This window comes from Mustela lutreola, chromosome 1 (genome assembly GCF_030435805.1).
Source record: "Mustela lutreola isolate mMusLut2 chromosome 1, mMusLut2.pri, whole genome shotgun sequence".
NCBI lineage: Eukaryota > Metazoa > Chordata > Mammalia > Carnivora > Mustelidae > Mustela > Mustela lutreola.
In genome coordinates this window covers 153,247,936-153,271,674 of record NC_081290.1, presented here as the reverse complement: position 1 = coordinate 153,271,674, position 23,739 = coordinate 153,247,936, and the positions used below count along the sequence as shown (strand labels likewise).

The 23,739-nt window shown below is 38.5% G+C and overlaps 1 protein-coding gene across 1 annotated transcript in view; it reads left to right on the top strand.

Moving 5' to 3' along the window:
* The first annotated feature begins 4,614 nt into the window (after positions 1-4,614).
* The window catches only part of PRSS51 (serine protease 51), a 22,442-nt gene continuing 3,317 nt past the window's right edge, over positions 4,615-23,739 (top strand). Inside the window, exons 1-2 of the mRNA XM_059166478.1 lie at positions 4,615-4,863; positions 5,868-6,010. Of these exons, the coding sequence (XP_059022461.1) occupies positions 4,638-4,863; positions 5,868-6,010 (369 nt within the window). The 5' untranslated portion in view covers positions 4,615-4,637. The remainder of the gene's footprint in view (positions 4,864-5,867; positions 6,011-23,739) is intronic.

The following is a 23,739-nucleotide window of genomic DNA, read 5'->3' as shown; positions in this document are numbered from 1 at the left end:
AACTCAGCTAAGTTGCAGGATACAAGATCAACATACAGAAATCAGTCTGATCTGTAAATCAGACTAACAACATTATATCTGAGAATGAAATAAATAATCCCATTCACAATAGAATAAAAAAATAGGAATAAAGTTTACCAAAAAGATGAAAGATCTCTACAGTCAAAACTATAACTTCGATAAAAAAAAAAAAACCTGAAGAAAACACAAGCAAATGGAAAAATATCTTATGTTTATGGATCAGAATTAATATTGTTAAAATGTTGATACTACTCAAAACAATCTATGGCATCAATACAATCTCTATCAAAATTCCAACATCCTTCTCAGGAATAGAAAAAACTTAAAATTTTTATGGAATCATCACAGACCCTGAATGGCCAAAGTAATTCTCAGTAATAAACTGGAGGCATCACACAAAGCTTCAGGGAATAAACTCAGACAGAAAGACCAATGGAAACAAACTGACAGCCCAGAAATAAACCCTTACATACTGGGTCAACTAATATTTGACAGGGACTCAAGAATATTCAATGGGGAAAAAAGTCTCTTCAATAAATGGTTCTGAAAAACAGGTTAGTCACATAAATTAAATGGGAACCTTACACCACACATCAAAGTTAACTTGAAATGGATTAAATTCTTAAACATAAAAACTAAAACCATAAAAATCCTAGGAGAAAACAAAGGGAAAAAATTCCTTGACATTGTTACTGGCAATAATTTTTTGGTTATGACACCAAAAACATAAGCAATAAAAGGAAAAATTAGTAAGAGGAACTATATCAAACTAAAAAGTTCTGCACAGCAGAAGAAAAAGTCAACAAACTAAAAGGCAACATATTGAATGGGAGAAAGTATTTGCAAGTCATATATCTGGTAAAGGCTTAATATCCAAATTATATAAAGAATTCATACAATTTAAACTTTCTTTTGATTAAAAAATAGATAGATGAACTGAATTTGGGAACTTCTTTCCCAAAGAAGACATACAAATGACCAAAAAATAGGTGAAATATGAACAGATACACTGACATCAGTAATCTTCAGGAAAATTCAAATCAAAGCCACAATGAGATATCACCTCACAACTGCTAAAGTAGCTTTTATAAAAAAAAAAAAAAAAAAAAAAAAAAAAAAAAAAAAAAAAACAAGAGTTAACAAAAATTGGGAAGGATGTAGAGAAAAGGGAACTCTTGTGTACTGTTAGTGGGAATGTAAATTGGTACAACCATTTTGGAAAACAGAATGGGGTTTTCTTAAAAAATTGAGAATAGAATTGCTATACGATCTTGCAATCCCATTTCTGGGTCTATATCCAAAGGAAAGGAAAACAGGATCTCAAAGAGTTGTCTGTATTTCCACATTCATTTCAGCATTATTCACAACAGCTAAGATAAGGAAACAACCTAACTGTCTGTCAATGGATGAATGGATAAAGATGTGATATATGTGTGACTATTACTCAGTCAAAGGAAAGAAGGAATTCCTGCCATTTACAATAACATGACTGGACTCTGAGGGCATGATGTTGAGTGAAATAAATCAAGACAGAGAAGGACAAAGACTGTATGTTCCCACTTATATTTGGAATCTGAATAAAACAAAGTTATAGAAACAGAGTGGAATGGTGGTTATCAGGGGCCAGGGGTGTGGGGAATAGGAAGAGGTTGATCAAAGGATCCAAATTTCCAGTTAGAAGATGAATAGATTCTGGGAACCTAATGTATAATATGGTGATAATCATAGGATTAACAGTACCATAGTATATACTTGAAAGTTGCTAAGAGAGTAGATCTTACATGTTCTCACTACAAAAAAATGGTAACGGGATGTGGTGGAGTTGTTAGTTAATGCTATGGTGCTAATCATTTTGCAATAGACAAGTGTATCAAATCAACATGTTGTCCATATTAAAGTTTCACACTGTTCTATGTCAGTTATATCTTAATCTGGAAAACAAAATTATCCTCAGCAAAAGACACTAGATACTAGATACTGCAGAAGGAAGGGACTTTTTTCCTGGTTCTTGTCTGGCATGCTTCTGTTTGTTTCTCCTTGTTCCTACAGTATGATTGTTGCAGGGCGAGAGGACATCCAGAAGTGCTTGGCTCCAGCCATATAGGTCATAAGCCTAAGCCTTGTCCCCTGTCTAGTGACCTCCTGATATGTAAATGGCTCCAAAATGGCTTCTAACTTTTTACACATCCATTTGTTTTCTTTTTCTTTTTAAGATTTTATTTATTATTATTATTATTATTTTTTTTTTTTTTTGAAAGAGAGAGATGAGAGAGAGCATGTGTGGGGGAAGAGGCAGAGGGAGAAGCCGACTTCCCACGGAGCAGGGAGCCCACGATGTGAGGCTCAATCCCAGGACCCCAGGACCATGACCTGGGCAAAAGGCAGTTGTTTAACTGACTGAGTCACCCAGGTGCCCCATCCATTTATTTTCAATAAAGCCCAACTTAGCAGTTTTTAGATGTTGAAAGCCTGCCTATTTTGCACACCCGGTGAAACTGCACCCAATATGTGCTAGTCATAGATAAGATAAAGCCTGTTGATTATCAACACTCACACCATTATTTGCACTTAATTGCTCTTTGACTCAGAGACTCCCATATCTGCTGCTGAACAGCATTACCTAGATGTTAAACACCTTCTCTGATCTCTTGCCCCTGGGAGTTCCCTTGTCCTCCTCCCCTTCTGGATGGTGGCCCTTGGAGTTTCTGGATGGTCTCCTGCTGTTAAAGGGCTTGTAGGACATACAGACCTACTGAAATAAAGCTTGTGTGTGCTACTGCCACCTTGTGGTCATATCTTTTTCTTTGACAGGTCCCCCAAATCCTTCCAGTCTCCTTAAACCTCACTGCAGCTGTCCCAACACACACAAGGACATCCCAGGCCTTGTGCCCTTTAGCTAATGAGCAGACTCTTGATACCTAAGCTCCCTCCTGCTCACCTCTACCTGCTTAGCAGGAGGGGTGTTACAGCTTCAATCTAGCTGTACTTCAAAGGGATGTCTCCTGCTTGTGTAGCAATAGAACTAGCAACCTTCTGTTTTCCCTTGGACTGCAAACTCACATTATCCAGTAATTTCTGAACCCGAAACTTAGGGAGAGTCTCCTCTGCCATGTTCAGTCCCTTCACTCTACTCTAGACTTATGGTATTCTTGGAGTCCTGTTGACCGTTTGTAGTCTTCCTCTGTTAAAATTTATGATTCTTGATATTGACTTTCCCTATTCAAATTCTACATGGTTGCTGTCTCCTGAATGGATCCTACGTATCTTTGGCCCTTTTGCATTGCCACCCCAGTGTTTTGCTGGTGTTTTCTGAGCCTCTGCCTCTCTGTGCCCCTCTGCGCCTGCTCATTTATTTCACTCAGCTTCATTACCAGTCCAAACTTGGAAGATGGTGAGAATACCTGATAAGAAGTATTTCTCCATGCTCCTCATGTACAAATGGCTCTTTCGTTTCTCTTTCAAAGTTCATTGTGGCCACCGACCTGCCTTTTCAAATTCATCATCGTTATCATTTCGTGAACTGTTTGAAGTCCAGGAAGGTGAGTTCCCATGGCAAGTGAGTATCCAGATCTCACGGAAACACCTCTGTGGAGGCTCAATCATACATCGGTGGTGGGTTTTGACAGCAGCCCATTGCTTCCCAAGAACCCTGTAAGTTTCTGAAGCATTGTCTTAATTTGCATCAAATTTCCTCAACATTTTAAAAAAAGATTTTGTTTATTTATTTGGCAGAGAGAGATCACAAGAAGGCAGAGAGGCAGGCAGAGAGAGGGGGGAGGGAAGCAGGCTCTCTGCCAAGCAGAGAGCCCAATGCCTGGCTTGATCCCAGGCGGTGGGGGGAGTGGGGGAGAAGCAGGCTGAGCAGAGAGCCTGATGCGGGGCTCAATTCCAGGACCCCGAGATCATGACCTGAGCTGAAGGCAGAGGCTTAACCCACTGAGCCACCCAGGGGCCCCTTTCCTCAACATTTTGTCTGGGCTGCATAGTTTAATGGATTAGTGCACAAGGGTTATGAACCCATGGACTCTATACCCAGTTTGTTCCCATTGGCTTTGTATCAAAAAATCTCTTTTCTATACCTACTTTCTCCTTTTAAGTGAACCATATCCTAAGGTTGGCTGCTAGTTATGACTATGCACCCAGTATTGGAAAATCAGTACAAGTTTCTCCTCCTCCTGCCTGCCATATGTGCAGACAATGCACTATGTTTGTTCATTGTACACATACTCATTAAGCAGAACCATGGGCTGTTCCAAGTGCTGGTGATATAGCAATCAACAAGACAGTCAAAATTCCTATTGTCAAGGAATTCACATCTTATTTTCTTGAATGGATTCATTTGTCTTTCTTTGGGTTGGGGAGATCTTCCTGGGCTGATAATTCACTAGCTTAGACATTTTCTTGAGCCTGGACTCCTGATTCCTGCCACTCTGATCTTTAGCCAGTCTCTAGGGCACTACACATCCATTTCATTGGATTTCTCAGTATCACTTGTGAACGCTGCTGTTTACAAATGTGTCTATAAATGTGAAATGCAGTGTAACTGTTACTATAGTTTGGAGTTATTATTTTCATTTTTTAGGTTAAAAATGACATTGGGAAATATTACCGTGGTCATGGGAACCAAAAGATTCAGTGATGTCCACTTGGAGAGAAAGCAAGTGCAGAAGATAATTATTCACAAAGATTATAAACCATCCCACCTTGACAGTGATCTCTCCTTGCTCCTTCTTGCCACACCAGTACAATTCACTAACTTCAAAATGCCCATCTGTCTGCAGAAGAAGGAAAGGATCTGGGACCGGTGTTGGATGGCAGAGTGGGTGACAGCTTATGAGCATGGTATGTGTCTTCCCTTCAAAATCCATAGAGAGTTCACATTGATGTTTCCTGGGCTAGACAGCATGATGCTTTGGAAGACTCAGGTCTGAACTTTGGTCTCATGACTCTAGCTTTGTGATCTTGAGCTAGTTCCTCCACCTTCGTCACGCTCACCTTTTCTCACCTGTAGAATGACAGCAATGTCTCCCTCAAATCAGTTATGTGGATTAAATTAAATACAATTATATTGTAAAGTCCCTAGTGAAAGCCTGGAATATAGAAGAATCTCAAAATATGAGAGTGAAAATTTGGGGGGGGGGCAGAAACACTGGGCGCTAGAAAGCCAATTTGGATTCTTCCTTCATGGGTTGTTTTATAATGTACATCTCTCCATCTGTTTATCATTTGATGAAAGTCAGTGATCAAAATAACTGAACCAGTGATTCTTCAACCAAGCTTTGTCATCAATGACTCTACTCTTTCTCCAGGGTGCAAGGCTGGCCAGACAGCGAGAACCTCTGGGAGGGTGAGAATGGGATGGGGAAGCTAGAAGGTCCTCTAGAATTAGTTTTTTCCTTCCCACAAATTGGCAGTAATAGGTGGGTCATTTTCCTGATTTCTCCACTGACCTAGCAGAGACACTGGACAACACTGACTCAGAAGCTGTATTATTCTGAACCTCAGCACAGGGACCAACCATGCCTGTGGAGAGATAGTAGAGCCATGGAGAAAGTTTATTCTAAGTTTACCTGGCAGGGACTAGTGCTTGGGGTTTAGTAGGCTGCTTCCAGAAGGAATGAGTTGCTCAAAGAGAATACATATAAGCAGAAATGAAAAAACCACTTATTGGAGATCTTAAGGAGGAGATTGAGTGGGGAATTACATTAGGTCACCTCTAAGGCCTTTCTACCCTGTGAGTCTATGGTTTGCTAAGTGTTTGCATCATTCTGTGTCTTCCACCGTGATCAACCACTTTCAGTGGTTGATGCAGCACTCATTCTCACACTAGCTTCCTCATTTCCCAGACCTCCCTGACAACTTAAACGTGTACCTGCAGAAGCTGAGAGTGATGCAGATTAGCTGGAGAGAATGCAGCAAGAGAGTAGATCAGCTCTCTAGGAACATGGTTTGTGCTTGGAAGGAACCAGGCACCAAAGGCGATTGCCAGGTACTCAGCCCCTGCCTCAGCCCCATCTTCCACATGCCCCACCACTTTCTACGTTCTCAGGATAGTACCCTGGAGAGAGGCCCTTAGTCCATGCCACTAGGGCCCCCTCATCCTGCCCTCTTTTTAGAGCTACTGTTGATTCCTTGCAGACTGTACCTTCTTCATTCTCTCATTCTCAGGGAGACAGTGGGGCACCTATGGTCTGTACTACTCATGGAACCCAGAGGCTCTTCCAAGTGGGTGTCTTCAGTTGGGGCACAAGATCTGGCTTCAGGGGGAGGCCCGGTATGTTTGTGTCTGTCGCTCAATTTATTCAATGGATCCAAGAGGAGACAGAAAAGGAGGGAAAAGCCTATACCATCTCAGGAGCCTGGAGAAGCTCCCTGCTTCATGTTCCAATATACCCATTATTGTTGGGCTTGGGTTCTCAAATGTTGTTTGCCACCATGTTTACTAGTGATAAATCAAATCACTAAGCTTTAGACCCATCTTTACTTCTCCTCCTCCTTCTCCTTTTTTCCCCTCCCATTTTTTCAAAAACATCTATAAAACATTGATATGAGTTTGGCTTCTCTGCTAAACCCTGGAAGTTAGACACTTAGTCTCCCAAATATTGCATATTGCAAATCTAATGAAGCAAGTCCAAATACAGTACTAAAAAGAGGTACAAGCTGTACATTGGGGATCTCAGAGGAATAAAGATGACCTCTAAAAAGGTCAAAGAAGGCTTCAGGATAGTGTTGGAAATCAAACCTTGAGAAGTCACTTCATGTTTTTGGACCTTGGTTTCTTTATCTATGAGTAAGGAGATTTGATTACATGAATTTCAAGGTCTTTCATCACTCTGACATTTTGTGTTATTGAGTGAATTCTTTTACTTCTTTCATGGAACATAGCATTGCCAAACTTGTGACCAGCTTTAATTCTGTCATCCCAGTGCTTTACACAGACCCAAACACAGGGAGATGCCCAGCTGAGGTAAAAATGCTTTCATCCACTGGGCCAGTCATGAAGGAAAGTCTATCATAGAGTTAGGATCAGGAGTTTCTTGTCCTATTTAGAGTTGAAAGGAGGGTGATTATGACTTGAGACTTAGAGATTAGACCTTTCTTTCCCTCCCCTTAATATCACCAACTAAAGTTAGCCTAATGAAGTGGCTTGGTGGAATCAGCAAAATCTGCCCTTTCCATAGACATGGGTAACTGAATGAGGGCCACTGTTGAGTGGTCAAAGTCATTACTTCTAAAATGGGAATGGATGAAAATTTAAGGACAAGAAAGCCAGTAGGTCCTGTCACTGAGGGGAATCAGAATAGGTGGTGTGCCCAAACAAAAATACAAAGGATAAGAATTTGTTCTTAGAAAACTGTGAAACAGTGTTTAAAGATCAGGGCTATAAAATGCAGTCAGAGACCAGTTGTAGTCTTTCCAAGGTTCGTTCTTGGTTGAGTCAACCTGACATGACATGACGCAAATTAGAAGATGCAAAGAAGACAGTCAACAATACGTCACCCCCATGAGAGTCCATAAAGAGAAAAACACTCATTCATTCAGATACCTTGTGAATAATGAATGTGTACTGGGCATTGTAAAAATAAAGGGATGTAAATATATAAGGTTCATGTCTTCAAATGTGTATGAACCACATTTATGTAGCCACAATCAAATTTATGAATCTTTTCAAGGAGTCTCAAAGTGATTATTTTTATGGGATATTATTATTTTACTGACCATATTAGAGTTCTCCAGAGAAAGAGAAAAAGTTGTGTATGAGGGGGAGGGAGAGAATTAGAGTTTTATTTAAGAAATTGAATCATGCAATTATGGAGGCTGGTAAGTCTGAAATCTAAATGGAAGGCTAGCAGACTAGAGACCCAGAGAAGGATTGATGTTGCAATGTGGAGTCTGAGACAGTCTGGAGGAATCTTTCCTTCCTCCCTAGGACTAAAATTATCTGGATGTCTGCTAAAAATGCAGATTGCTGGATTTTATCTCAGCCTTACAAAATTAGGAGCTCTAGGGGTGAGGCCCAAGGCATCTGCATTAGAAGCTCTCTGGGTCATTCTTTTAAGTTTTTAAAGTTTTAACAGCTTTGCATGTACAATAAATTGTACATATTGAAGTTTAGAATTAGATAAGTTTTGACATATGTATACACTCATGAAATGAATACCACAATCAAGAGAATGCATGTATCTATTAACCCAAAGCTTTCCTCATGACTTTTGAGGCACAGAAGTTTTTAATTTTCATGAATCCCAATTTACCAACGTTTTTTTCTATGGTTCATGCTTTTGGTATTATAACTAAGAAACCTTTGCCTAACTCAAAGTTGAAAAGACCGTTTTTGTTTGTTTGTTTGTTTGTTTGTTTTGTCTTGTTTTGTTTTCACTTTAACATTTTAAAAATTTCATAGACTTTTTGGTATTCAAAAAAATTTTATTGGGGTATAATTAACATTCAGTGTGATATTATTTTTAAAAAATCAATGATTCGACAATATTATATGTTATTTAGTGTTCATCAAGATAAGCGTATCCTTACCCAGCAATTGCACTACTGGGTATTTATGCTAAAGATACAAACATAGTGATCCAAAGGGTCACGTGCACCCAAATGTTTATAGCAGCAATGTTCACAATAGCCAAACTATGGAAAGAACCTAGATGTCCATCAACAGATGAATGGATCAAGAAGATGTGGTATATATACACAATGGAATACTATGCAGCCATCAAAAGAAATGAAATCTTGCCATTTGCGACAACATGGATGGAACTAGAGCGTATCATGCTTAGCGAAATAAGTCAAGCAGAAAAAGACAACTATCATATGATCTCCCTGATATGAGGAAGTGGTGATGCAACATGGGGGCTTAAGTGGGTAGAAGAAGAATCAATGAAACAAGATGGGATTGGGAGGGAGACAAACCATAAGTGACTCTTAATCTCACAAAACAAACTGAGGGTTGCTGGGGGGAGGGGGGTTGGTAGAAGGGGGGTGGGGTTATGGACATTGGGGAGGGTATGTGTTTTGGTGAGTGCTGTGAAGTGTGCAAACCTGGTGATTCACAGACCTGTACCCCTGGAGATAAAAATATATGTTTATAAAAAAAATTAAAAATTAAAAAAAAAACTAAGGAAAACAGAAAAAAAAAAGATAAGCGTATCCTTGGTGTCCTTTATCTATTTCACCCTTTACCCACCCACTTCCCTCTGGCAACCACCAGTTAATATAGTTTTTGAGTAGGTACAGATTTACAGAAAAATTGAGCAGAATGTACAGAGATTTGCCAAATACTGCCATCCCCTCCCAATTTCCCCTATTTTTAACATTTCGCAGTAGCATGGCATGTTTATTACAATTATTAATTCAATATTAGTAGATTATTAACTGAAGTTTATAGTTTAGAGTTCATTCGTTATGTGGCACATTCTACGGGTTTTAACAAATGTGTAATGACATGTCCACCATTACAATATCATACAGAATAGTTTTAAAATCTTTAAAAATCAAGTGTGCTCCTCCTATTCATCCTCTACTCCTAAATTCCTGGCAACTACTGATTTTTTTTACTGCCTACGTAGTTTTGCCTTTTCTGGAGTGTCCTGTAGTTGGAATCATACAGTGTGTGGACTTTTCAGATTGGCTTATTTTTAGACTGACTTGTTTTAATGTGAATTTAAGCTTCCTCTATGTCTTTTCTTACCTTGATAGCTCATTTCTTTTTATTGTTGAAAATGACTCCATTATCTGGATGTACTGGATGTCCATTCACCTACCAAGGGACATCTTGGTTACTTCCATGTTTTGGCAATTATATGCAAAGCTGCTATAAAATATTCATGCCAGATTTCTGTGTGGTCCTAAGTTTTCAACTCATTTGGGTAAATACCACGAAGCATAATTGCCAACAAATTAAGTTTGTAAGAAACTGCCAAACTTTTCCAGATTGTACCATTTTGTATTCCCACCAGCAATAAATGAATTTCTGTGGCTCCACTTTCTCACCAACATTTTATATTATCAGTATTCTGGACTTTAACTATTTTAATAGGCATGTAGTGATATATTTTTTAAGATTTTTAAATTTATTGATTTGTCAGATTGAGAGAGACAAAGCACATGTAGGGGGAGTGGGAGGCTGAGGGAGAAGCAGGCTACCTGCTGAACAATGAGCCTGATGCAGGACTCAATCCCAGAACCCTGGAATCATGACCTGGGCCAAAGGTAGACACTTAACAACTGAGCCACTCAGGCACTTCTATCTATTTATTCTTGAGTGAGTTTTGGCAGTTTGGTAATTTGTGTCTTTCAAAGAATTTGTCTATTTCCATCTAAGTTATCAACTTTTTTGGGCAAATGGTGTTTTCATAATGTTATTCTTCAAATATCTGTATAACCTTTAATTGTCCTTTAAAAATATGTCCTAACACATACATTGTGTAACTTGAATTGCTTAAAATTTATTAAGGCTATTTTTATGACCCGGAATATAGTCTATCTTGATAAATGTCTTGAGATACTCAGGGGGAAAATGTGTACTCTGTTGTCATTGGTTGGAGTGTTTGATAAATATAAATTAGATCAAGTTGGTTGATCATATTGTCAATGACTTCTATATATGAACTGATCTATTTATTTACCAATTACTGAGACAGGAGTATTGGCATCTGCAACTAAATTTGTCTATTATTTCTCAAAAATCTATCAGTTTTTGTTTTAGGTCTTTTGAAGTTGTTGGGTGCACAAGGTTTGAGATTTTTATTTCTCTTAATTGGCCACTTTATAATTATGAAATAACATTTATTCTTGTTACATTTTTTTGCTCTAAAATCTATTTTCTCTAATACTAACATAGGCACTCTAGCTTTAATTTAACTAGTTTTATCATGATATAACTTTTCCCATTCTTTTACTTTTAATGAATTTGTGTCTTTATATTTGAAGTGACTTAATTATAAGCAGTACATAATTGGATACTGCTGTTTTACCCAATTTGGCAACATCTGCATTTTAATTGGTGTATTTATAGTTGATGTAACTCATGATATGATTGGATTTAAGTTTAGCACCTTGTAATTCCTTTCCTATTTGTCCTTTTAAAAACACCTTTTCTGAGTTAATTATTATTTATGACCCCATTGTATCATCTTTTTTGGCTTACTAGTTAGAAATTTTTAAAATTTTTATTGGGGCTCCTGGGTGTCTCAGTCAGTTAAGCATCTGCTTCTAGCTCAGATCATGATCCCAGAGTCCTGGGATCAAGTTCCACATCAGGCTCCTTGCTCAGTGGGGAGTCTGCTTCTCCTCCCTCCACCTTGCTCCCATGGCTGACTTGTATTCTCTCTCCCTCTCACTCACTGTCTCTCTCAAATGACTAAATAAAATCTTTTTTAAAAATAAAGATAAAATCTGGGTATTCATCCTTTCTTATGGAGGCATAATACTCCATAGTGTATATGGAGAACATCTCCCTTATGCATTCATCTGTTGAAGGGCATCTTGGTTCTTTCCAAGTTTGGCGACAGTGGTCATTGCTGCTATGAACATTGGGGTACAGATGGCCCTTCTTTTCACTACATCTGCATCTTTGAGGCAAATACCCAGTAGTTCAATTGCAGGGTCATAGGGAAGCTCTATTTTTAATTTCTTAAGGAATCTCTACACTGTTCTTCAAAGTGGCTGCACCAACTTGCATTCCCACCAACAGTGTAAAAGGGTTCCCCTTTCTCCACATCCTCTCTAACACACATTGTTTCCTGTTTTGTTAATTTTGGCCATTTTAACTTGTGTACTTTGGTATCTCAGTGTGGTTTTGATTTGAATCTCCCTGATGGCTAGTGATGATGAACATTTTTTCATGTGTTGTATCAACACAGACGGGACTGGAAGAGATTATGCTGAGTGAAATAAGTCAAGCAGAGAGAGTCAATTATCATATGGTTTCACTTATTTGTGGAGCATAAGAAATAACACGGAGGATATGGGGAGATGGAGAGGAGAAGGGAGTTGAGGGAAATTGGAGGGGGAGATGAACCATGAGAGACTATGGACTCTGAAAAACAATCTGAGGGTTTTGAAGGGGCGGGGGGTGGGAAGTTGGGTGAGCCTGGTGGTGGGTATTATGGAAGGCACGTACTGCATGGAGCACTGGGTGTGGTGCATAAACAATGAATTCTGGTACACTGAAAATAAATTTAAAAAATTAAAAATTAAAAAAAATAAAAATAAAAAAGTAAATGTTTTATTTTAGTGACTGATTTAAGGTTTATATAGGAGTTGGGAAACTATGGCCTGTGGGTGTTTCTGTAAATCAGATATTGGAAGGCAGCCACACCCATTCATTTACATTGTCTATAGCTGTTTTCAAGTTAAAACAGAAGAGGTGAGCAAATTGTGACACTCTATGGCACACAAATCTAAAATATTTACTACCTGTTCCTTTAAGAAAAAATTTGCTACCCTGGCTTACATTATACATTTTTAACTTGTGACAGACTACCCTCACATGATATACAATTCACGTTTAGTATAAAAACCTTTTAATAGTACCCTTCTTCCCCTCACATTTAACCTTTATTCAATTGCTATCATACAATTAGCTTATTTACATTATAAACCAAAAGAAAGAGAGAGAGAAAATGGTTTCTAATTTTGTTTAAACAGTTATCTTTCAAAGATACAAATAAAAAATTATGAGCTATCATTTGGCCATATTCATGTAGCTGATGTTTGAGAACTACCAGTTTATTGCTTTAATGGAGGCAAAAAGTAGAGCTGAACATACTTTTTCGTTTCTTCTGTATTTCAGTCTTTCTTTGTTTATGGCACTTGTTGGGATGGGGTGGAGTTACTTTCTGAACAAACTTTAGACTATTCTCTGGGGTTAACCATGGGTAAACTTAACTCCTCTTTTGTAGTGAGACATAAGTAGACAGTTTTAAATCCTATTTAAGAATAGTTGTATATGTATATATACACATATGTATATGCACATATTAATTGTGCTAATATGTGCATTAATAACTCACTTCACAGTATGAAGTATTTTGTGCATTAAGAGGGGGCACAGGTAGACCTTCCTGAGATGTCTGGGGCTTGCAGGATAGGTAGGATGTGAAAATGAGCATGATTCAGGGGATGACATTTAAAAGGATACTTCAAAGGGAAACATTAGTGTTTCACAGAAGCTGTAGCCTAGGAGTAAAGATTTTCCTTCTCTAAGAGAGGCTTGTTCATACTTTATTATGTCATTAAATAGGGAAACCTTTAAATTGAAGCAATGGAGCTTTATTTAAATTGGATAACAAACATTTTCCCAAATATTTCCTGTTTCATACACATCACTCAGAAGCTTATGAAATCCTGAACCTTGACTACTTTTGAAAACCTCTTGACTGTAACTCTGGATATTCTTGATGTAGCCCACAAATCCTGTCTCTCCCACTGATGTCTCCACTTCATTTACCAGGCTCAACCATACTGATCTTTCTACTCTTCCAATGGGACAAGTTCTTTTCTCCTCCAGAGCCTTTCCACATTCTTGTCCTTTGCCTCGAGCATTCTTTTCACCAATCTTCCTTATGCTAACTCTTGCTTATTAGCCAGGTCTCATTTTAAACATCACTTCTTCAGAGTCCCTGGTCACTCAATCTGAAAAATTTTCCCTCCTACTCTCAGTTCTTTTATACACATTCATGCTTGCTGTAGCAAATTTAATTATTGGCCCTGTCCTTCATCTGTTCTTGGGTCAACACCCTTTTCACTTACCAGGGTAGCTGTACTTTTGGGGAAAGGAGATTACTCAGATATTTTGAAAGCAGTTCTGGTTTCAAAGTTTGAAAAAACTTTCAAACTTTCTGGCCCAAGTTTGAGTTAAAGTAGATACAACTGATTTAGGGACCCCATCTAATAGATTCATTTTTCTGGTTCTTGAGTGCACACAGGATGGTTATACTTAGCAGCAAGCAGAATCCGGACCCCTCTATTCATTCTCTAGTTTAAGAACATTTATAGTAGAAAAACCCTGATAATGTCACCATTGATCAAGATAGTTGTCATAGTTTGGATTCCTTAGGAAACAGATTCTGAGACTATCCAAGAGGTTTGTTAAGGAATGCCTTTAGGATAAACACCTGTGGAAAGAATGAAGTAGGACCAGCTAAAGGAAATCCTGGACTGTGATACAAATTCAGTAAAGGCCTCAACAACTTCATGAGGTCCTCTGAAGCTGGGATGGCCTTCCACAGTTGTCTCTAATGGAGGTGAGGAAGTTAGAACTTTATATTCCCTTCACTGATAAGTCATTCAATGTGGGGTTCCTTCGGAAAACTTCAGTCATGACTTTAGATAAAGAGACTCTCTTCAGCCAAGGCAATTCCCAAAGAGATATGACAGATAGGGTAATAAGTCAGAGAGATTCAAATGGAGAATTTGAGCACCACATCACAATTTCCACTATGATAGTTATCCAGAAGCAGTACTGCATCCCAGGTGAAATTGCCAATATTAATGCCACTCTCAAGAGTTAAAGAAGAATCCCCATTATATCTCCATTCAATTCACTGGAAAGGTCCCTGCAGAAATCCAGATGAATCATGGCAGACAATAATATACTTGCCATACATTTTATCAATTGGCAGCCCCAACTGAGCTGTTATGTCTTATGTGGCATCATTATTACAACCCATACTCTGCCACATGGTATGTAATTATTGATCTGGAAAATTCATTCTTTTCCATTTCCTCTAAGAAAGAAGATTAAAATTGGTTTGCATTGACCTGGAAAGTATAGTAGCTCATATACATTGTCTTGCCCCAGGACCATGTAAACTGTCTTGCTCTCTGTCACATTATAGAGTATCACATTATTCCACTATATTAATGTCATCTTGCTTATCAGCCCTGGGGATTAGGAAGTGGAAAGCACTTTGAATGTCCTGATTAGACTTATCACTCCAGAGCAGAGAATGAAAGATAAAGATTCAGAGGCCAGATACATTAGTAAAGTTTCTAGGGGTTCAATGGTCGGAACATCTCAGGGCATCCACTCTAAGAGAGAGGACAACTTACTGCACTTACACCTCCTGTCACTAAGAAAGGGGCACAGCAGTTGGTGAGTCCTCCTTGGAGCTTGTAGATAGCATATACCATCATTGAAAATAATGCTCCAACCCACTTATCAGTACCTCAGAAGGTTTCCAGTTGATTGTGGAGCTCAAAGCAAGAGAAGATTTTGCATTGAATTCAAGATGCAGTACAAACTGACCTGTCACTTCGGCCAGATGATCAATAGATCCAATGATACTAAATCCATGTGAGAATAAAAACTTTGAATGATCCTGAAGGCTCATTTTCTTCCCATTTTTGATAATTCAACAGAGGCCTGGTTCAGTAGGCCTGAGTTGGACAGGCCTATATGAAGGACAATATTATAATAAAAAATTATTTTAAAAATTGCAAAAAAAAAGAAGAAGAAGAAGAAGAAGTGGCTAACACTCTTTATTGCTGAGCTCCTGAAATTCCTCTTTTCAGACAAGATCACTTTCTCAACCCATGAAACATCAAATGTTACACAGTTGCGGAGATGTTCCTTGTTTTCCCCCATCTAGTACAAATGTAGAGAATTATGGCCACAGAGGTTCCTCTCTCCTGGAACACTAATGATGGTATTTACAGACCGTCTGTGCTCAGACTAAAGTAATGAGAGTTCAGGGGATCGTGTGTATTCTAATACTTCTCCATTATAACTTCCCCACCCTAATCAATACCACAATATATGTGTGTCCGTATTACTGTGATAGATATAGACATTGTATGGAGTCTCTAGCAAGCCATAATAAGACAACTGTAGACTGTTATGAATCTGAAGCAATCTGCCTTTTGCAGCTGAGAATTTGTAAAGCAATTCCTGATGAGCTAGAGTTATAGCAGAGTGAGCACCTAGCCATGACACATCAAGTAACTATGGGACAAGAACTACCTATCATAAACCACCAATTCCCATGATTTGGCAGGCTAGAAACACTCCATATTCTAAAGAAAATTTAGGATTGAGCACAAGCAAGTCTAAGTAATTAACACAAACAGGTTGCTTAGGCCCCCGTGTCCCCTCTCTCTGTTGCAACAAAGCTTCTCTCTCTGCTTATATATTGACTTAAAAAGAGGCCCTATGCCAGCTGATGGCAGAGGAAAAGCTCTCAGTCCTGGTTGCACAGAGGCCATGAAGATGGACTTCTGCCACAATAGAGACCTGCTCAGGGCTGACCTTGAATGATGTGACAACGAGGAGCAATACCCTTGTCGGCAGAGCTCTGAAGAGTGCATTTTGTCATCTCCTTTGTATGGAGAAATAGATAGTATGAAATAAGACCTCATGGGCAGTGGTAAACAGCTTGGCTGGCTGGTCAAAGGCTTGGGAAAGCAAGATTGAAATATCCAAAGTAAAAAAGTCTGGAAAAAAGGCAGGTGAGTGGACCTAAGGAGAAACTTCTGTGTTTCGCATCAATGCCCACTAGAGAGTATTCACTGCAGGGAATGTTCTGATCAATGAGGGGGATCAATGCCTATAATGATAGCCTATGTAACACACAGTAAGGAGTAGATCCTACATCATGGCCTAGGACACAAACATGCGCACACATACACATCTGAAGGTAAATTTTCATGAAACAATACATATCCTTCCTATATACTAGTTACCATCCACTAAATTGCATGGCTCATTAATAATAGGACGTGAAATGTGAATCACCATTTGAAAAACACTGATGGAAATCCATCTTAACCTTCCTTTTATATTTAAGGAAACTGAGCTCTAAAGAAGGCAAGGTTTTGTTAAAAGTTATGAACCGATTCAGGACTAAAATTCATATTTCTTGATTTTCAGATAAATTTATTTTGGAGCATCTTTCTCACATTTGTTAAAGGAAATAAAAATGGAATATTTCTGAGCTAATATGGGCTACAAGATAATTTGAAAAAAATTTCTTTTTAGTAAACATCTACAAATGAAAGCTAAAATCCAACAGACATCCTTCAAAATGCACACCTGATCCCATAAGAAAGTAAAGTTTAGGGAATCAAATACAAAATAGAAGTAGGAGTCCAGAGTTGTTATCAAGAACAAAAACCCAACAAGAGGTCTAGAACATTAAGTTATAGGAACAGGTTGCATAAATCTAGACTTTTGGATTTTAATGGTCATGGGGGGGACAAGAGCTTGAGCTTTTGGAAGGTATGTGGTACAAACTGAGAAGTATTCTCAAAGAATGGACACTTAAAGGATTACAAGTTGGAAAAAAAAAAAACAACAACAACATCCTCTGCAAAAGGAGATTGTTCTTTGTTATAGCCTCAGCAAGAGATGGGAGAAGAATTCTCAGAGGAAGGGTATACATGACCCTATCCTCATAAGTGTGTTGCAGCTCAAAGTGAACTTTGTACATAACCCAGAAAACACCAAACTGAAAAAGTGGTCCCAGTTGGGTGTATCCCAGGAAATCTCTCAGAAATAGGAGCAAATCTTCTCTAGAGACAAGTATCTTCATATAGGTAAAGCTGCCAGATAAAATATATGTCGCAAAGTTTAATTTGAGTGTCAGATAAACAATGAAAAAGTTTTCATATAAATATGCAGCATGACATATCTGAGGAATATTTAAGAAGTATTAATTGGTTTTCTGAAATTCAAAGTGACTAGGTATCTTGTTTTTTCCTCTAAACTGGCAACTCTAATCCTAGTTCCCTACAGATGCCCACAGATAAGTTCAACAAATCATGGGTTCAAAATATAAAATTACATACGTGATGTCCCCATGCATTGAATGTGGAGACACATATGAGAATGTAGTTCTTCTATTAAGTCAGAAATTAAAGAATTTTGTAAAAATGTAAAAGACTGATATATCACTGACTTCTACCTCTGAAACCAATAATACATTATATGCTAATTAACTGAATTTAAATAAAAATAAATTTTAAAAATTCAACTGATAAACACACAGCTTAGGCCATTTATTATTGCTGGAGGAGGTAGAAAGACCCACAGAGACCTTCAAGTAGGTTCATAGTGTTTTGTTTCTTGAAGTGTGAAGTATTCCTGGTTTTACTATATTATCATTTGTACCACTTTTGTCTTAAATATCTTACCATAACTTATAAAATGAAATAAAAAGGAAAAAGAAGAACACTTTAAATGTTTATAATCTCTTCTCATTTTGCAAAGCAAGATGCATAAGGAAGAGCAAAACTAGTACTTATGAGAGATGGTTAAAAGGAAAATAAGGATAAAAGAAGAAAGCATATCTGGGGAAAGTTAGCAGATAGAAACTCACTACAAGAGCAGGATTAGTTTAGTTTCAGTGACCACTGCTGCTGCCTCCCTTCTACATCTCAAATACTGGCAAGGAGCATCTCATTGGACCCCAAATCACATCTAAAATGTCAGTGCAAGGGAGCTGGAAACTGCAATTCATAGGCTAATAGATCTCACAAAACTGAAAAATGAGGATTTAGGTTTTAGGGAACTGGATTTTGAGTGCTACTAAAAACTAGCTAGAAAACCCAGACCACTTTGGCTTCTCTGCTTGCATATACAAACTTCCACTATGTTAAAAATTCTAGAAAACAAGAATAACAACAATGGCAGGCATCTGCCCAACACAATACAAATATTTTTCATAGAAACACAAGCACTCTGATCCTCTTCCTCAAAGCAGGAACCAAAAGTCTCATAAATCACAATATCCATCTCTGGGTGATAATCATTCCTCTTTCAGGAATTCCCACTTGGGTCTTTGTGTCACTTTAGATCCTCCAAGAAGTAGATACTAAGAATTATATATAAAAGGGATTCATTGGGGAAAATGCTTAGGAAGACTAAAATGCAGGGAAGTGGCAGTATGCAGGGCATCTTAAAACTCCAGTGCAGACCTGAGAAAGTCTTGATCAAATTGATGTGAGCTCCTGAGCAAAGATTGCCATGTTGGATAATAATGGACCTGCTCTAGTACCCCCTGCCTGTGACTCTCAAGCATTGCCTGGATGCAGCCCAAGAAAAGAGTGTTCTTGGCTTGACTGCCTGATGGATCCAAAGGAGCAGCAGCTGAAAGATGTTACCAACTACACTCTTGCAACAGCTTCTCCCGAAGCAGATCTGAATGGTTCAGCTCCTTGGTCATCCCAATCTTGTATCTAAAGACTAAATAATAGGGACACCTGGGTGGATCACTCAGTTATATGTCTGCCTTTGGCCCAAGTCATGGTCCCAGGGTCCTGGGATTGAGCCCTCCATCAGGTTCCCTGCTCAGCAAGGGGTCTGCTTGTCCCTCTTCTCTGCTTCTCTCCCTTATTCATGCTTTCTCTCCCTTTCTCAAATAAATAAAATCTTTTCTTAAAAAAAGACTGAATAATAAATTTAATGACCACCAACAGGAGGTTGGTGGGAAGGAAAAAAAGGAAATTGGTATACACAAACAAGAAAATATGGGCAGCTGCTACAGTTCTTGAGTAAAAAACTGGAGCCATGGCTGGTGTGTGTGAACTCCTTCATCCAACTTGAATGAAGCTCAGCTGATTGTGGCTCTTTACTTGGTGATAGGACCCAAGCTTTCATTTCTGAGCTCTTGGTGGTTTTGCCTATGTTGAGTTGTTATAGTTTTCAGTTTCTCCTTTGGGATAATGAAATACTAAGAGCATCCATGGAAGATTTCATGGACTCCTTCCTGTCTAAAGTCTACTTGCAGTAAAATTCTTCTCTTCATGAGCAGTGTCAGTCATTTCAGTCAGCATCTTAACTCCCTAGTTTCTTGGTTCAATGGCATGGGGAGCTCCAAATGGGCTGGTAGCAGTCTCAACCCACAGGTCAATAGATCCATTGCATTTCCTGGAAGGAGCAACCCTCCTTTGGAAACCAAGACCGCTAAACCTTCAAAGCTCAAAGTTGTGGTAAAATGGGGTAAAACATTTTTGAATGGATCATTAGGTGAATAGTAAATGAAACCAGTCCCATTTCTATCCTTTGATTTACAAACCTATGTTTTCTAGCCATGGGAGAAAACATGGCACCATCTATTGAATACAGGTTCTTAATATACTCCGTTCTTTGTAAAAGAGCTTTCCAACCTCATATATTGTTAAACACAACAGGCTCGGCTATGGAACCTTCAATAGGCCATCTGTCTGTTCTAGAAGACATGCTGCTCTTGAATGGTAAGATGCAGGGTAAGATCAGTGAACCTCATGGACATCAGCTTATTGCCTCACTTCTATTGCATTATAACCAGTGGGTCAGAAGTTATGCCAATTGGAAAACCATATGATGAATAACAGCATTTAGTAAGTTATGTGTGATGGGGTAGCAAAAGCATGTGGGCAAAGTGGTCACATCTGTATACAAAATAAACGTCTATTACTATGATTTAAAAAAATTGTTGTCTATTCCACAAAAGAAGAGGTCAAGTGTAGTCAATCTTCCCCCAATCTTTGTTTGTGTGTCACATCATCCTCAGCCTGCAGATGACGGTCACGACAGGGTATTTTAAGAATGCTGATGCGCCTCTCGGTAATGATTTTTCAATGCCTAATCTAACACAGTGTCCTTGGGACTCATCTGAGGGATAGAGTTAGAGGGTGGGTGAGAAGGTCACATTTAATAAATCCATTCTGACAGTCTTATCCAAGGCTTTGGATTCCTTCTTTTAGACTCCACAAAGGAATCTCATTTCAGGTAGGACATTATTTGTCAGTCATTTCCAGCTGCTTCAGCTAACTCATTTAAATACAGAATTTCTCTTATGTGTAAATTTGGCCTAATCACATTTTACTTTATCCCTCACCTAACCCGGTCATAATTCATTCTCATACATTAGAATATAGTTCTTTTAATGCATATACTTTGGGGGTCAGATTTGAACTGATCCCCTACAAAGTCGATCAGAATGACTCTACTTTTAGTTTTGACTCCTATGAGAGGTGTGGTAGGAGTGTGTTGAGAGAATCAGCATCACCTGGGAAAAGTGACTATTTCAGCCAAGTCATTATAGTCTTCAAGCAAGGGAAGACAGACCTTCCAAGAAAGAGGTAGAGGGCTGCCTCTGACAGGATGGAAAGCTCAATGGGATTTGGGGTCTTAAAATACACTGATTAATCTTAATCCATCCAAATATGCTATTGCAAGTTTCCTGGTCACCTTCTTTCCCAATTAATCACTTTTATGTGAGCCTCTAAAGAAGCTGTGAATTGAAGTTGTGTTGTAATTCTGCCACCTACAGGAACTACTTTGGGTTGGATTTTTGATACAATAGATATGGGATTCTTTTAGTGCAATTGTAGAAGCTTCTCTGTCCCTTGGATAATACCTTTGAGTTGAAAAGCCCCAAGATTGTTGGGTTCGTTTTCTGTAAGCTGTCCATTGCTGTAGTCCTAGTACTTATCTCTTCCACCAGAGTATTCTATTGCAAAAGCCACCTGATCTCTCTTAATAGGTAACTGATTCCAGGGAAGGCAAGTAATAACTCAAGAAGCTGTTTTGACATTGTATACCATGAGCTCCCAGAATCTCACTTTTTAAATTGCTTTGAGTACTTTTTATTTCTTCCTCTGGATTGACATCACTGTCTGGTGTTGAATCCTCCCTCCAGTATAGCTCCATTCCTGCCTCTATTCTGTGTGCTCTTATTGTTATATATGCTAAATCTTTTATGTTATCATCCCAGCAGTAGGATTTTTTATTGTGTTATGTTAGTTTTTGATGTAGTGTTCAGTGATTTATTGTTTGTGTATAATACAGTGCTCATTACTACACGTGCCATCCTTAATACGCATCACTGGGCTACCCCATTCCCCCACTCCCCTCCCTTCTGAAACCCTCAGATTGTTTCTCAGAGTCTGTTGTATCTCATGGTTTGTCTCCCCCTCTGATTTCCCACCCTTCAGTTTTCCCTTCCTTTCCCTAATGTCTTCTGTGCTATGCCTTATATTCTACATATGAGTGAAACCATATGATAATTGTTTTTTCAAGATTTACTTATTTCACTTAGCATAAATTCCCCTCCAGTTTCATCTGTCTTGACCCAAATGGTGGGTATTCATCCTTTCTGATCCATTGTATATATGGACAACATCTTCTTTATCCATTCATCTGTTGAAGGACATCTCAGCCCCTTCCATAGTTTGGCTATTATGGACATTGCTGCTATGAACATTGGGGTCCATGTACCCCTTCTTTTCACTACATTTGTATCTTTGGGGTAAATACCCTGTAGTGCAATTGCTGACTCATAGGGAAGCTGTATTTTTAACTTCTTGATGAATTTCCATATGTTTTCCAGAGTGGCTGTACCAGCTTGAATTCCTACCAACAGTGTAAGAGGATTCCCCTTTCTCTACATCCACACCAACATTTGTTGTTTCTTGCCTTGTTAATTGTTGCCATTCTAACTAGTGTAAAGTGGTATCTCATTGTGGTTTTGATTTGAATTTCCCTGATGGCTAATGATGTTGAAGATTTTTTCATGTGTCTGTTAGCCATTTGTATGTCTTCTTTAGAGAAGAGTCTGTTCATGTCTTCTGTCCATTTTTTTGACTTAATCATTTGTTTTCTGGGTGCTGACTTTGAGAAGTTCTTAATAGAAATTGGATACCAGCCCTTTATCTGTAATATCATTTGCAAATATCTTTTCGCATTCTGTGGGTTGCTTCTTAGTTCTGTTGCCTGTTTGTTATGCAGAACCTTTTTATCTTGAGGAAGTCCCCCAAAGTTCATCAAATTTGGGGAAGGGAAACAAATTTTTGCTTTTGTTTCCCTTGTCTTTGGAGACGTGTCATGAAAGAAGTTCCTGTGGCCAATGTTGAAGAGAAAGATTACTGCCTGTGTTCTCCTCTTGGAGTTTGATGGATTCCTGTCTCACATTGAGGTCTTTCATCCATTTAGAGTTTATCTTTGTGAATGGTGTAAAGGAATGGTTCAGTTTTATTCTTCTGTATATGGCTGTCCACTTTTCCTAGCACCATTTTTTGAAGAGGCTGTCTTTTTTCCATATTTTTTCCCGATTTGTCAAAAATTAGTTTACCATAGAACTGTGGGTCCATTTCTGGAGACTCTATTCTGTTCCACTGATCTATGTGTCTGTTTTTATACCAATACCATGCTGTCTTGATGATTATAGCTTTGTGATATAGCATGAAATCAGGCAACATGATGCCCTCAGGTTTGTTTTTCTTTTTCAACACTTCCTTGATGACAGAATCCCATTTTCTGCCAGTGACAAGGTCAATACTCTCTGCACATCAAACTAGGTCTGACAATAAATAGATTCCCATCTTTGTAGTTGAACTCCCTGGAATTACTTTTAGTACCAAATACTATATCCAACAATATTCTATCAGGATAACAGAAAATACAATGTATCTCAAGTAGAAGGAGATATAGGGCATAAAAACAGATGCTTACAGAACTATTAAAGGGGCTTGAATGCAAAAGTCAGGAAAAAGTTGCTTGCTTTTCAGAGTTTAACAAACTTCAAAAATCATGGGAACCCACTGCTAATGATCTTACTCTCTTCAGCATTAGAGTGGCCATTTGCAGGAACATACTCAAAGATAATGGCAAGAACCTCACAACTGTCATCTGCTAAGATCTGTGTGTCTGCACTTAGCTGCTATTGGAAAATAATGGTTTCTCCCTGTTCTCTGCTTCCTGAAACTTGGCTACGGTTCCAAATTTGA